The sequence below is a fragment of the Trachemys scripta genome, chromosome 5, assembly GCF_013100865.1.
Source record: "Trachemys scripta elegans isolate TJP31775 chromosome 5, CAS_Tse_1.0, whole genome shotgun sequence".
Lineage (NCBI taxonomy): Eukaryota > Metazoa > Chordata > Testudines > Emydidae > Trachemys > Trachemys scripta.
In genome coordinates this window covers 24,864,283-24,878,901 of record NC_048302.1, presented here as the reverse complement: position 1 = coordinate 24,878,901, position 14,619 = coordinate 24,864,283, and the positions used below count along the sequence as shown (strand labels likewise).

Genomic DNA, 14,619 nt, shown 5'->3' with positions numbered 1-14,619 from the left:
TTTTCCAAGCTGAAAAGTCCCAGTCTAATTAATCTCTCCCCATATGGAAGCTGTTTCATACCCCTAATCATTTTTGTTGTCCTTTTCTGTACCTTTTCCAATTCCATTATATCTTTTTTGAGATGGGGTGACCACATCTGCACATAGTATTCAAGATATGTGCGTACCATGGATTTATATAGAGGCAACATGATATTTTCTGTCCTATTATCTATCCCTTTCTTAATTATTCCCAGCATTCTGTCACTTTTTTGACTGCCACTGCACACTGAGTGGATGTTTTCAGAGAACTATACACCAATGACTCCAAGATCTCTTTCTTGAGTGGTAACAGCTAATTTAGACCGCATCATTTTATATGTATAGTTGGGATTATGCTTTCCAATGTGCATTACTTTGCATTTATCAACATTACATTTCATCTGCCATTTTTTTACCCAGTCACCCAGTTTTGAGAGATCCTTTTGTAGCTCTTTGCAGTCTGCCTGGGTCTTAACTATCTTTAGTAATTTTGTATCATCTGCAAATTTTGCCACCTCACTGTTTACCCCTTTTTTCAGATCATTTCTGAATATGTTGAATAGGACTGGTCGCAGAACAGAGCCCTGAGGGACACCACTATTTACCTCTCTCCATTCTGAAAACTGACCATTTATACCTACCCTTTGTTTCCTATCTTTTAACCAGTTACCAATCCATGAAAGCACCTTTCTTTTATCCTGTGGCACCTTACTTTGTGTAAGAGCCTTTGGTGAGGGACCTTGTCAAAGGCTTTCTGAAAATCTCAGTTCACTATATCCACTGGATCCCCGTGGTCCACATGCTTGTTGACCCCCTCAAAGAATTCTAGTAGTTTGGTGATGCATGATTTCCCATTACGAAAACCATGTTGACTCTTCCTCAACAAATTATGTTTACCTATATGTCTGACAATATTGTTCTTTATTATAGTTTCAACCAGTTTGCCCAGTGCTGAAGTCAGCCTTACAGGCCTGTAATTGCTGGGATCACCTCTGGAGCCCTTTTTAAAAATGGGTGTCACATTAGCTATCCTCCAGTCATCTGGTACAGAAGCTGATGTAAATTGTAGGTTACAGACTACAGTTAGTAGTTCTGCATTTTCATATTTGAGTTCCTTCAGAACTCTTGGGTGAATACCATCTGGTCCTGGAGACTTACTGCTGTTTAATTTATCAATTTGTTCCAAAACATCCTCTAATGATACTTCAATCTGGGACAGTTCCTCAGATCTGTCACCTAAAAAGAATGTTTCAGGTTTGGGAATCTCCCTCACATCCTCAACCGTGAAGACCAAAGCAAAGAATTCATTTAGTTTCTCCGCAATGGCCTTATCATCCTTGAGTGCTCCTTTAGCACCTCGATCGTCCAGTGGCCCCACTGGTTGTTTAGCAGGCTTCCTGCTTCTGATGTACTTAAAAAAAAATTTGCTATTAGTTTTTGAGTCTTTGGCTAACTGTTCCTCAAATTCTTTTTTCGCCTTCCTAATTGTATTTTTACACTTCATTTGCCAATGTCTATGCGCCTTTCTATTTTCTTCAGTAAGATTTAACTTCCACTTTTTAAAGGATACCTTTTTGCCACTGAGTGCTTCTTTTACTTTATTGTTTAGCCATGGTGGCTCTTTTTTGGTTCTCTTACTATGTTTTTTAATTTGGGGTATACATTTAAGTTGAGCCTCTCTTATAGTGTCTTTAAAAAGTTTCCACGCAGCTTGCAGAGATTTCACTTTTGGCACTGTACCCTTTAATTTCTGTTTAACTAACCCTCTCATTTTTGTGTAGTTCCCCTTTCTGAAATTAAATGCTACAGTATTGGGCCGCTGTGGTGTTTTTTCTGCCATAAGGATATTAAATTTAATTACTGGTATATTATGGTCACTATTACCAAGAAGTCCAGCTATATTCATCTTGGGTAACATCTTATGTAAAATGCTTTGCTATTCTTCACACAATAGCATAAGATAGGAACAGAATAACAGCATGTAACTCTGGATTACTTTTATTGGTTTAAAACTGCAAGCTTAGGGTTCTTTTTGTAGGCCATGCATATGGAACTTTAATAGGGATCTGATACACAGATTCGGACATGCTGTATTGGAATTTTACCCCATTGTTATTTTCAATATATCTTTTGTATCTCAATATATTTACTACATAAAAACATACAGGTTAGCAGAAACTGCTGTTCAACTGCTAACTGCAATCCTCATCCTCTTCTACAATGAAAAGGTATATCTTTTGTATCCAGTAATAATTTTATTAGCAGTGAAGCAATTGCAGCAGGAAGATTACCATGAGAATTACACTATGGTAGATCAGAGGCTATCCATAGTTTGTCCGCTGTCCTGAACTATGTATAAAGTATAATATTCTCACAATAATCACCTTCTCTGTTATGATTTATTGCCAAGGTGTTATATTAGCACCTGAATCATTAACCATCCAAATAACATTTCTAGTTGTCAGGGATGCTATACGTACTTCAAAATCACATAGCAGATCCTGGAAGGCAGTTGAATTTGGAATAATGGAGGTTTCATGCCCACTATCCACAGTTCCCACCAAGGAAAAGGTCAAATGTAGTATATGGCTGTTCAAAAGGGAGCGTTTCTTCTTTAGCAACATTGCCAATAACTGGGGAAAAAAATTAGCAGCACATGAACATTCTTTCTACATTATTGTTCCGGACAATAATCCATATTACAAATATTTTGCAGACAAAAAATATGAATCTTATCAAAGCACAATGGAACCAGCAAACGTGGACACAGTAAATCCACTTTAAGAAAACGGAGCTTTTATAAAATGTAGGACCAATAAACTTCCTTTAACCTTGTTAGCTTGAAGGGTGTGATGAAAAAGCAGGAAGATGGAATTAGGATCAACTGGAAAAAGGCAAGAATGTTGAGCTGGGAGGGATATCTCCCTGCTCCTAAACTATCTAATATTCTTTGCCACTGGCTGGGGCACACATCTAGTGCTGCACTGAATTTGCACTGCTGTAATAAGTACCATATCAGACAAAAGGATTATCCAAAAACATTGATTCAATATGACAAGTGAAAGGCCGTTTAATGGCCAAAGCAAGGGGGGCTTTTCAAATCTGAAGTCTGACAATTAGGAAGGGAATATCAGGGGATTCAAAGGCAAGTTACAGAAGTGCTTTATATCCAAAACAGTGCTAAATTCTAACTTTTAATGACCCTAATCTAGTAATTCCATAAAACTGATCATATGCTTTTTTTGTGGTCCTAGGATTGCCATTTAAAAAAAAAAAGTATCCATGAATTATGGTTATTTATTAATCCCCAGCAAAACACTAGGTCAGAACACCAATAGACACTATTTATATCCTAGAAGTTTTTAAAAACGTAATGGCAGATTTGATGATTATTATGTAATCAATGGCTCTAAAACCTTGATATTCTGGGTGTGGTGCCCAGTGAGCAGAAATGGTCTATTGAGCTGGATTGTATTAAATATGCAAGATCCATTACAATATTTGAAAGCAAACTATAAAGTACAATACTGAAACACCAGTCTTTTCTCTTGGGGCATTCTTTTGGAAAAAGGACACCCTAAAAAAGTGTTAAAATAATGTTAAATGTCTTTTTTAAACCCATCAAAACTGAAGATAGCTTGAATGAAGACTCTCACTCAGCCCTCAACTCAGCAATTGAGGCTAAGTATTGACAGGGTCTTATGTGATCAAATAGATTCTATCTGAACAGGACACCATTATTTGACGATGGGGCGAATGCCTTAATAAAATATCTGGGAATTATTTCTAATTCAATAACACCCAAGGACTTCAATGATGACTTTGAAATGGTCTGGTACACAGTACTATGACGTCCTAGCACAAGCTGCCATCTTGTGCTCCAGAACTTGCAGTTACTATAAGGCAAGCAACTATCTCTTCTTCAAGTGCTGTTCCCTATACATATTCCACTGTGGGTGATGACAAGCAGTACTCAAATACGAAGGGGGGGGGGGGGGGGGGGGAGGCAAGATTGTAGACGGCAGAGCTGAACAAAGGACTGCTGTTCCAAAAGATGCACTAGTAGAGGAATCCTGTACAATGGCGTAGTGTTTCACAAACGTGTGGACTGAGCTCCACATAGCTGCCTTACAAATATCAAGTAAAGGCACCTCGTGAAGCAACACCACAGATGTTGCTTGCCTTCTTGTGGAATGAGCTCTGACCCCATAAGAAAGAGGAAAACTAGACAGCTGACAGAGCAAAATCCAGCCCAAGATTATTTCAAGATTCTTTAAGAGGATACAGCTTGACCCGTGACCCTTTCTGCTGTGTCAACAAACAGTCTATGGGACTTTCTGATTGTTTTTATTCTCTGCAGGTAAGAGGCTAAGGCTCACCCAATGTCGAATGAATGGAGCCTCCTATCTTCTGAGGATGTGAGAGGTTTTGGGAAGAACACAGGTACGGAGATAGTCTGGTTCAGGTGAAACTCAGACTACTTCGGGGGGTGAATTTAGGGTGTAAACATAATGAAACCTTGTCCTTATCGAATACAGTGTAAGGAGAATCCATCATCAGGACCCCAAGCTCACCAACCCTCTTGGCTGAAGTGATGGCTACGAGGAATGCGACCTTCATGGATAGGAGAGACACAGAGGAAGAAGCTAATGGTTCAAAAGGAGGCTTAGTGAGTACTGAGAGAACAAGGTTCAAGTCTCATTAAGAAGTAGGCTTTTTCATAGGCAGAAATTTACTGATTAGGCCTTTCCAGAATCTGCTATTCAGAGGGTGTGCGAAGATCTAATAGCACTATGAAAGCACATGGTATACACTGATTGCTGCCAAGGGGACCCATAAGGAATTGACAGATAACCCTGCTGTCTTCAAGGAAAGAATATAGTCCAGAATGAGAAGAATATCTGTGGTTTCTGGAAAAGTGCACCCAAAAAGAGAAATGCTTGTACTTGGTTAGGTAGCAATTCCTAGTGGAATCCTTCCATTAGAAAGGATATTCTGTACAGCTTGAGAACATGATTGCTCTAAGGACAATCCCCATCTTAAAAACAGACTCAGATGTAGTAGCCATGGGTTGGGATGCCTGATCTTGCTATTCCTGAGTCAGTAGATTGGGAAACATAAAATTTGAAGCAGGAGTGGAAATGGAGGGAAGGCATTGTTCCGATGATCTGACCATGGAAGAAGTAGAGCATCATCCTGTGAGTGGTGACCCAGCGCTCTTCTGGAACAGAGTATGTTGCACTTACTGTTTGTTTGGGAGGTGAACAGATCTCTGGTAGGGGAACCCCACAGATTGAAAATATTATTCACTACAGAGTTGTGAAACTCCCACTCATGATCAATTGCAAAGTGTCTGCTGAGAGAGTCTGCTAGCACATTATGATTTCACTATGGTGCTCATGGACTGTCACATTGGCAAGTACACAGTTTGAAGCCACATTTGTAGACAATGAAGGGGGACTGCTACAAACTCTTGGCAAGTAAGCTCTTAGCATGATGGAATTTAAGGATGCCCCGATGAAGTCCAAGTCCTTATTTATATTATTCAACTGATAGTAAGGCAAGCTTAAAAACAGCAATTGATACTAAATATAATAAATAAAAAGCAATTTTTAAGTGCATTGAAATGTAAGAGTGCCGAGTTACACAGAAATTCAATCTACCTGGTCTACTATGTCTAACTTCTTACATACCTGATAACCTTTGATTCTTTCCATTTCTTTGCTGGCTAATGGGTTGCTCTTTACAACACACACCAAGGCCTTCACAGCTGCATATAGTCCTTCTACATCTGATGCCATGGCTACCAAACCCAGAATAGCAGCAGCTCCACCAATGTATTGTAATGTAGTGGCAACAGGCTTTGGGACAAATGTTCTTACTCCTAAGCATAAAGTGGTAAAAATAAAATTATTAAAAACCTACCTCACTTTTTGTACACGAATCATAAAAAGTACAAGACAGACATATTTTACTATCAGTTTAATTAAAACAAAAATAAAGTTGATGAATTCTATTAAGCCCATAAAAAGGAAGAGGAAGAATTATGTTTAAGTTATTTAATTGGCTTAATGAAAGCATAGGTATTGTGGAAAACCATTGTGATGTTTACATTTTTAAAATGGCAGAAATTAAACAAACAAAACACATTAATAAAATAAATGACACGATTAATACAATAAAATAATGTAGACAATCTTTATTTGATGGATACTTAATCATATCCACCTTCTAGACCTTTGTTCTTGTATACTGTAAATCAAAAATATTTAATGCAGTAAACACACATTAACATCAAATTATCTCACCCAAATATCCTATCAGAGCTGCTCCAATGGTGCGTGCAGGTCCATTCAGATGTCCTGCTGAGTTGTGCAGTAGCTTCACTGGTGTGGCATTCTCATGAGAAGAAACAGCCAGCTGAATAAAATACCATGAAAGAGAGTGATTGAGTCAGAAGATTTGTGCTGTTGAAAACGATGTTGTGTCTCTACAACAGTATCCTGCAACATTCCAGGCAAACCTTAGGGAATTAAACATAATTCAAGAAGGTTTAACTTAATATCTTTGAGGGCCCATTGTATTGAAAATGAAAATGTTTGTATACTATTGTGGGATTGTACGGAACTCCTTTAGAAGCAGGAAGGATTGATGCAATCTCTGGGAGATATTAGTTATTTTGAAGGATTTTTGGGGATACCATGTGTGAACTGGATTTCCTAGGAAATAGTTAGGAATGAGGGGAATGCAACTGATCTACTTCAAAATCCACCCTTTTGAAGCCATGCCCTGAGGGGAAAGAAAAAAAACCCTATTGTTTACTCATTATCTGCTCCTGGAAACTCCAGATCAAGCACTCCTGAACAGTATAAAGATTGGACTACTAACTTTTCGTGTGTGCTAGTTCACAGCTGAAACTGTTCTGAACTTGTGAAACATAACGGACCCTTTTGTGGGGGTCTGAAGGACTCCCCTGCCAGAGCCCACATTGGAGACACTGGGAGTGGGGTGGGGGGGGGAGGGAGGAGGGGAAAGAATCTCTGGTAAATTTATTAGCAAGTATGTAGGTAAGTATTTATTGTTTTTAAATACATTTTCTTTGTACTGTTTATACCCTAAGAATAAATATGTTTGCATAGGAAGTGCTGTGTGATACTTTATAACTGTGGTCAATTACACTGTGTACCACCCCTGAAAGGAGAAGCAAGCAGGCCTGTTTACATACATGGTCTTTTGCTGTGAAGCCAGGGAACTGTGCAGCCTGGAAATGTTACAGTCAGAAGAGACACACACACAGGTAGAAAGGCAACGGCTGGGGACTTGGACCCTAAGAGTGGGTGCCCTTCCTGGATTACCAAGGGGCAATACAGGTGCAGCTGCCCTGAACTGTGACAGATATGACAATTTTTCTCTCTCTCTCTCATGGTAAAGAATGGATAAGGTTTAAAAATAAAATTAACTTTCAAATAACCCAAAGAGGCCACTAAGATAACTTATCACAGAAGTTGGACAAGCCCTAGGATTTCCACTGACCCTAATTTCTATGAAACAAATTACAACACTTAGAAATGGTGATCCCATAAGTAATCAATTCAGTGACAGGTTAAAAAAAATTAAATTAGCTAAGAACATCATTTGTTAGACTGATTATCAGTTTCACAAATCAGAGTAAAAATTAGAGACATAATATTGTTGCAAGTAAAGGAAATTAGTCAAAATGGCAGTTGTCCCTATGACATTAATTTAGAACCTTCAAACATTTATGGACATGAGGGTTAGTGGAACACTACACATTTGCACATTCAGAAGATTGGGACATTAGTAATGTTTACTTCTATTACTATCAACTTTCTTGTTCTACACTATGGCCTTAAATATTTTCATTGGGAATTACAATGAGCATCTGCAATAAAGGGAAAAAAGGAATAAAACTGTCATTAGTAAGGTAATTCTAATGGAGAGGATCATCTAAGAGCATCATCCCATAAAATGGTGCAATGCAGTTTAAAAAGCTTACCTAAGAGAAAAATGAACACAGAGAACATTTTTAGTAAGTAGGACCCAGATCCACAAAGGTATATAGACACCTAACTTCCACAGATTTCAATGGAAATTAGGAGCCTAAATACCTTTGTGAATTTGGGCATAGGTGATGGCTATCACAGCAGCGTAGAGCCCAAATGTCAGACAGAATTAAAAACAAAAATTAACAGTGAAAATATGTAGAATTATAAGTCTGAGACCATTTTTAACCTAGCAAATTTCTGAAGTTAATACCATGTGTTTTCTAACATACCTGTTTGGCAATAGCTTTACTATCCAATTTGTTGTAAACTTTCCTTATTCTTGCCACTGTAAGTGAAGAAACTGAGAGTGCATATAAACCAAAAGAGACTTTCTCCTCTGGTACCAAAGATACTGGAGATGGGCTGACTCCTTCCGATTTAGAATCTTTACCTTTAAGATAAGAAAAACTTACTTTAAAACCAGAACTGTTTTTCTGTAGAGTAAATTTTAAAAGTAAAATTGCAGTACACTTTACGCTAGAGAAAGGCCTCCAAAATAAAGTCAGTGGCTATGAATAACCCCTCTAAAGATAGAGTCAACATCAAACAGCACTGTGTACAGTCTGGGCCTATATACAAGACGGCATAGAACTTGTGTAACATGCCCCCTATTTTTTAAAAACAGCAACAAGTTTATTTTCCTTCATATTCAAAGGTAAATTATATTCATTCTTAATGGCCAGTTCGCTGTCTGTGACCGAAAGTACAAATTCTGGCTTCCCCCTCCTCATTCATTCAAGATAGGCAAAGAAGTCATGCTGTTTCCCCCGTTTTTTTCTGACACGAAAGAGAACTGTTAAGACCACCCCACTTACCTTGCTAAGAAGGCAAGTCTGTTACCAAAGCCTGGTCTTAGAAAATTCACTAGGATGGGAATATGCACTGCTGTGATCAAGCCATGAAACCAAATTAGCCAGTAAACAGCAATATTATTTGCCTATCTGGTTTGGTTTGCGACAACCTGAAAATAACCTCTGCTAAGAGTTACACTCTAGGAAAGGAGAACGAGATCCAAGGCTGAATTAGAAGAGGGATCTGAAGGCCCAGAGGAAGTCAGAAAGGCAAAGAGAATCCACTGCCCTGGAAGGGGATGCTTCTCACAAAGTTCTGCTCCACCCATGCGTGGTAGACCTGCATCTGCAGTGACTATTGAAAAGGTGCAGTGCAAATCTTGTTCACTTAATGTCTCCTCTCTCTGGGTCAGCAAGTGTCTAGGGCTCCAGTGGAGTAGGGTCTAAAATTCACTTGACAGGGAATTCCTGTGGCTCTCCTAAGCCTCCTGGATACCAGATTTGATCCTTCGTTCATGACATATTTTGATGCCTGGGGGGTCTTTTCTTTAACCCATCAATACAATGAATGGAAAACTATTCCCTTGAAGATTTCTAATCTAGGTATACCTTGAGGACTCTTCTGGGGTCCAGGCTGTGCCAGGTTTTTCTCTTTATGGCTTAAGACTGGGACCGAAACTTAGAAAGAAGGCATCCTGGTTAGCTGAAAGAGGGACAGGACTTTTGGCAAAATATATGACAGGGGCAAATGACCTAGAGATAGCAGTTTATCTCTCTGTAAGACCAAACATAGGGGATTGCAGGAAAACAGAGAGCCCTCCTATTCTCCTAGGTAAGGGATTTGGTCTCCAACAACTACCTTCAGGGAGAAAAATGCAAATCTGCCAGCATGGAGGCTTGAAGGGAGTTTCATACAGGTTCAGACTACACAGAGACACTGGGAAGTTAACCAGATTGAGGGCAGAAAAAGGCACCTACCCTTCAGGGAAATCTGATACCAAGGAAGAAGGCCCCACAGTTGTACCATCTACCAAACCCCTTACAGTGCTTAGCACAGCACACAGTAAAGGAACAAGTGGCTAGGCCTTTGACAAAAACATTCTAGCCTGCCTAGCTGGAAAGGAAAAAAATCTTTGTCTTCCATCACATGGAAAAACTCAGCTTATGCAGGAAGAATGTGAAAGTGGTCACTTTTTCATGGGTGCCCTAAAACACCCCCAATGAAGAAGCTCAGCTTCAGTGAGTCAGGAGAAAAGACTCAGGAGTCCTGGGTCTGCTTCATCATTGGACCCTACTGAATAAGGTATTTGCATAAGGACATAGGGCTCTTTACTTCTTGCACCAGTAGGTCCATGTGCCAACCCTGCCTTGGTCACTTTTGGCAATTAGGTTTGAAGAAGTCTTGTGCTGAGCAGTTTTCTTTAGGACTCACCACATGAGCAGGACGACTATAATCTAGAGAAAAAATTAATGAAATAGCAAATGGGTCGAGAGCTAGAGTTATTAGGTCTGGATACCTGCTGCCAGTAAAAGGAGCACTTAACACTGAATTTTGTGGTGAGCAGGTCTATAACAGGGATTCCTCAAATCTTGGGAACTGGTTGGAAGGCCTCTAAGATGAGCTTCTTTCCTCTTTGAGAGTGACAGTTTTGTCCTTCTCAGCTCCAGACACCACTTCAAATGCTGTCTCTCTGCTGTAACTTTTGGGACAGCCTTTGGCCTCATGGGAGAGATTCTTTTGTCCTTCAGGCAAGCTCTATGGTTAGTTTTTTCTGTCACAGCTCATTTCACCCACTGCCTCACTCCTCTGAGATAATGGAGGTTTTTCTCAGTGACAGCAGAAAAATGTTACAGTCCCTGTGGGAAAAAGCTACTGTAAGAAGCAGTACGGTTGATTTTTTTTTTCTTTGTTGGTTTTTCTTTTTTTTCCTTTAGCCTTTTGTGCTTGAGCGTTCTGTAACTATCAGAGGTAGCCATGGAAATTTCCTTCCTGCATGTTGTTTTCGGTGAGGTAGGAATCTAAATGCAGAGGCAAAAGAGGGAGTTCTACAACGTAGGAAAATCCTGGATGATGGCTGTTCATCATCCTGTCAGAGCAAATGAGGAGGAACCCACTGTTTCCCAATCATCACCACATTCCATTTCCAAAAAGAACTCTCAAAAATGGTTACAATACCAATGTATTCATTGCTCGCCTTTGTGTGCAATAAACCCTTAATAATTTTGTATGCGCTACATTTTGTCCAGTGTAATTTTATTCTCACTTGAGCTATGTTTAGCCATTATATTTCAATATAGCTTTGTTTAAATCAGTGGATCAATGAAAAGAATTATGCTATTATATATTGATGCTGGAGACCAAGAATTTATTCACAGTCCATATGTTAAAACAATAATTATGAGATAATTCTGAGCTCTTAAGATTTGGTTCATAGTAACATCTTTTCCTATGAGTTGCTGTAAGTAACTTTTCTCAAACAGTAAGTAAATGGGCTTCCATTGTTCACAGGGTAGATTCGGAATTAAAAAAGATCCAAAGAGATAATCCTCCCTAAAATCATTTACAACAAATTTATTCGTACTTACATGGGATGTACACTGCTTGAAAGCTTCCAACATAATTTGGTCCCAGCTCATAAATGGTGCTAACACTTGAAAGAGGCAAGACTTCCTCTAAGAAATGTGTTGGTCCCAGACGCCATACCAAGGAGGAGATCTGGCGTTGGGCTGGTGGTGTGCCAGTATAGGCATAAACTGTGCTGACTACTGGTGGATTAGCAGAACCTGACCCGCCTGGGCTACTGTGAACATAGTGAAGCTGTAAAAGAGAAACAAATGGCAAAGCGGTTAGGAGGAGTACAAAGCTATCACAAAAAGAAAGTAAATAACTTGGAAATTTAGAAAGCGTTTCATGTGTTCAAATATATATGCAAAACATTAACTAGTTATGGCAACATTTCTCTTGAGATAATTGTGCCTATGCTGCTAAAAGGAAATTGAAACACAGAAGTTAAGTAACTTGCACAAGATTACTGACTTTGTGGCAGAGCCATGCTCAGTGGCGCTGGAACACTTTTTATAGTGGGGGTGCTGAAAGCTTGCGAAACTGCAAAGCCCCCTGTTTACCTTGCGCCCGCCTTACCTCTGTCCGCGACCCCCCCCCCGCCCTCTAGAACTGGGAGCAGGGCCATGGCTCCAGGAGAGGGGGACGCAGACAGAGGTAAGGGGGCCAAGGCTGGGACCACAGCTGGGGCAGATGTAGAGCCTCGGGCACGGGGCTGGCGGGAGCAGAGCCCTGGGGTCAGCAATAAAACCTGGGGGTGCTGCAGCACCCCCCCGCACCGTTCCCACGCCTATCGCCACGCTGTGTCCCAAAACCAAGCTCATTCTTAAAGTTTTAAAGAACACAAATAACTTCAGAATAAGTCCAATGTTAGGAGTTGTTACACACTGATACAGAAGTTACTCTAGATTCATTGTTTTATTTACTGGCTCTCTTCTAGGTGTCATCGCCATTTTATCTTTGTACCTAAATTCTAAAAAACAGAAACAAAAAACAACAAAAACATAACACGCCAGACTACATCACTAGAACACAAAATTACAGCTACAGTCAATATTTCTGAGATAGCCATAAAATGATTTTATACTCTAGTGATCCCTCCACTTATTCTTTGAAAATTAAAGAGAACAGCAAGGATAGTTCACACCCTGATCATGCTGAGGCACAAATAAGCAAAGTTATTTCATTCCAGTGACAGGGAAACAGAACCAAATTTGCCTTTCTGATCTAAGGAATAAACACTGCCCCTTATATAGTAAGTCCAACCACTAAACAGATACTTCCCAATAACTTCCCAATACATACAATAGTACAAAGTTTTTTTTTTTAATATATGGAACAAAGTCTGAAACAATGGTCTACGAAATGAAATGTAATGCTACAATTTGGTATAGACACTTGAGGTCTTTACATAAAATTTAAAGAAAGGACTGCCATTATCAACCAATTTCCTGCTCAAATTCATCATTGTAGCTTCATGCAAAACTCTGGCATTTACATTTAAGGAAAACAGAACTGCTTAGAAGATAAACAGATTCTGTAGCGCACAAACATAAGTCCACAATTATACACTGGAAATTTTACCAGGCTTTGGGAAAGAAAAACATTTTTGGAAGACTGCCCTTTTACAGTGTTTCCAAAGCTTTGTTGCACATTTTCTCTTTTCAGTAACATGGTAGGGAGAGCTTTTTCAATTCTGCTTCTTTCAAATGTCATATCAGGAGTATTTTGCTTCACACCATTATAGCATTCACATAAATCAAATCTGGAAGGCTTAAAGAGGCTGAACTGTTGATCTCTCACTTCACGGAAGAATCCAAACAAGAGATCTGTTCTAGTGCCATACAACTAAGCTCTCCTTTACTCAAAACAAAACTGCGATCTTTTATTTTACACAAATTAACTAGATTCATACAGCTGGAAAAAAAACATCCTAAATGAGAAACGTGGGTTACCCTTACACTAACAGACTAGTCATCAGATTAAAAAAGGGTAGTAATTTGTATGAAATACTGAAGTTCATCGAAACTATTACATTCCTCATTTTGCAGGATTAATACAGAGTGCCAGACGTATGTTTATAGTTAAAACATTGTTTCACCTGTAACGTGTTAGGTCTGTTAGAAGGAATGTCATCTTTTCCTCAACACCGATCCAGTTCCCTTAAGGCCCAATCCTGCCCAGTGTTGAGTTCCTGTCAGTCCCAATGACTTCAGTACGAAGTGAAGAACTTTTAGTACACCTTGCAGGATCAAACCCTTACTGATATTTGCTACGCTGCCTTAGGCTTCATAGTTTAGCCACTTGGGTATCAAATTCCTGACTTGTACTATTAAGCATTCCTCATCCCTCAATAAAAAAAGAATATAAGGAGTGCTTATTGCAATCCTTCTATTTAGATTGCCTAATGCTTTCCAGGCTCCCCCCCCCCCCCCCCCCCCCTCCAACACATGGCCCCCCCCGGCCCCTCCCCCCCCCGAAGATACCACATGGGCAAAATCTCCCAGAGGGAAAGGCAAGAGAGTGGACCAAGCTCCCCCCTATTAAACTTCAGACTCAGGATGTAGCCTCAACAACCCACTCCTTCCCTGGGGTAACAGCCTTCTGCTGTCTAATGTAGTTAGTCCAATAGTTTAAGCTATGCTGCAGTTCTGAAGGTTCAGGATTCAAATCCTACCAGTAATGAATGATGGTCCCCATTGTTGTTACAAAGCACATAATAGATTTTGTTTTTTACCTCTTTCCTTTTAATAGTAGTAGGACTGAATCAAGATCGTGTAATGAAGGAGGATGTTTGTAGAACCCCCTGCTTCGTTTGTTACTGATAGTGCGTGTAAGGAATGATGCAAGGAACTTAGAAAAAGTCTTTTCTATTTGGAAGCAATGATGCTCCATCACCCTGGGCACAAGTAAAATACATCAGTATGATGTGAAAGAAAATATAGCAAGTCTAGTGGAAAAACACAAAGTTAAAATGTAAAGTTTTTACTCCACCTTCACAGTATTAACAAGCAGTCCATCAATGTAAAGTGCCGCTGTACTGTTTTTCAGCATGCCTTTACTCATCACCAGAACAAGATGATGCCACTGTCCTTCCACTATGAGGTCACCACAGCGAAATCGAGCACAACAAGGAAGAATCTCATAGAAGGATGATTCTTCACTGAAGTCATCAACT

General features: G+C 39.6%; 1 protein-coding gene across 5 annotated transcripts in view; it reads right to left on the bottom strand.

Moving 5' to 3' along the window:
* The window catches only part of WDFY3 (WD repeat and FYVE domain containing 3), a 300,207-nt gene that overhangs the window by 94,107 nt on the left and 191,481 nt on the right, over positions 1-14,619 (bottom strand). For all 5 annotated transcript variants that reach the window (XM_034772580.1, XM_034772579.1, XM_034772581.1 and 2 more), the window contains 6 exons: positions 14,436-14,617; positions 11,465-11,696; positions 8,318-8,478; positions 6,330-6,441; positions 5,715-5,905; positions 2,502-2,654 (listed from right to left, as the gene is read on the bottom strand). In XM_034772580.1, coding sequence (XP_034628471.1) covers positions 2,502-2,654; positions 5,715-5,905; positions 6,330-6,441; positions 8,318-8,478; positions 11,465-11,696; positions 14,436-14,617 — 1,031 coding nt within the window. The remainder of the gene's footprint in view (positions 1-2,501; positions 2,655-5,714; positions 5,906-6,329; positions 6,442-8,317; positions 8,479-11,464; positions 11,697-14,435; positions 14,618-14,619) is intronic.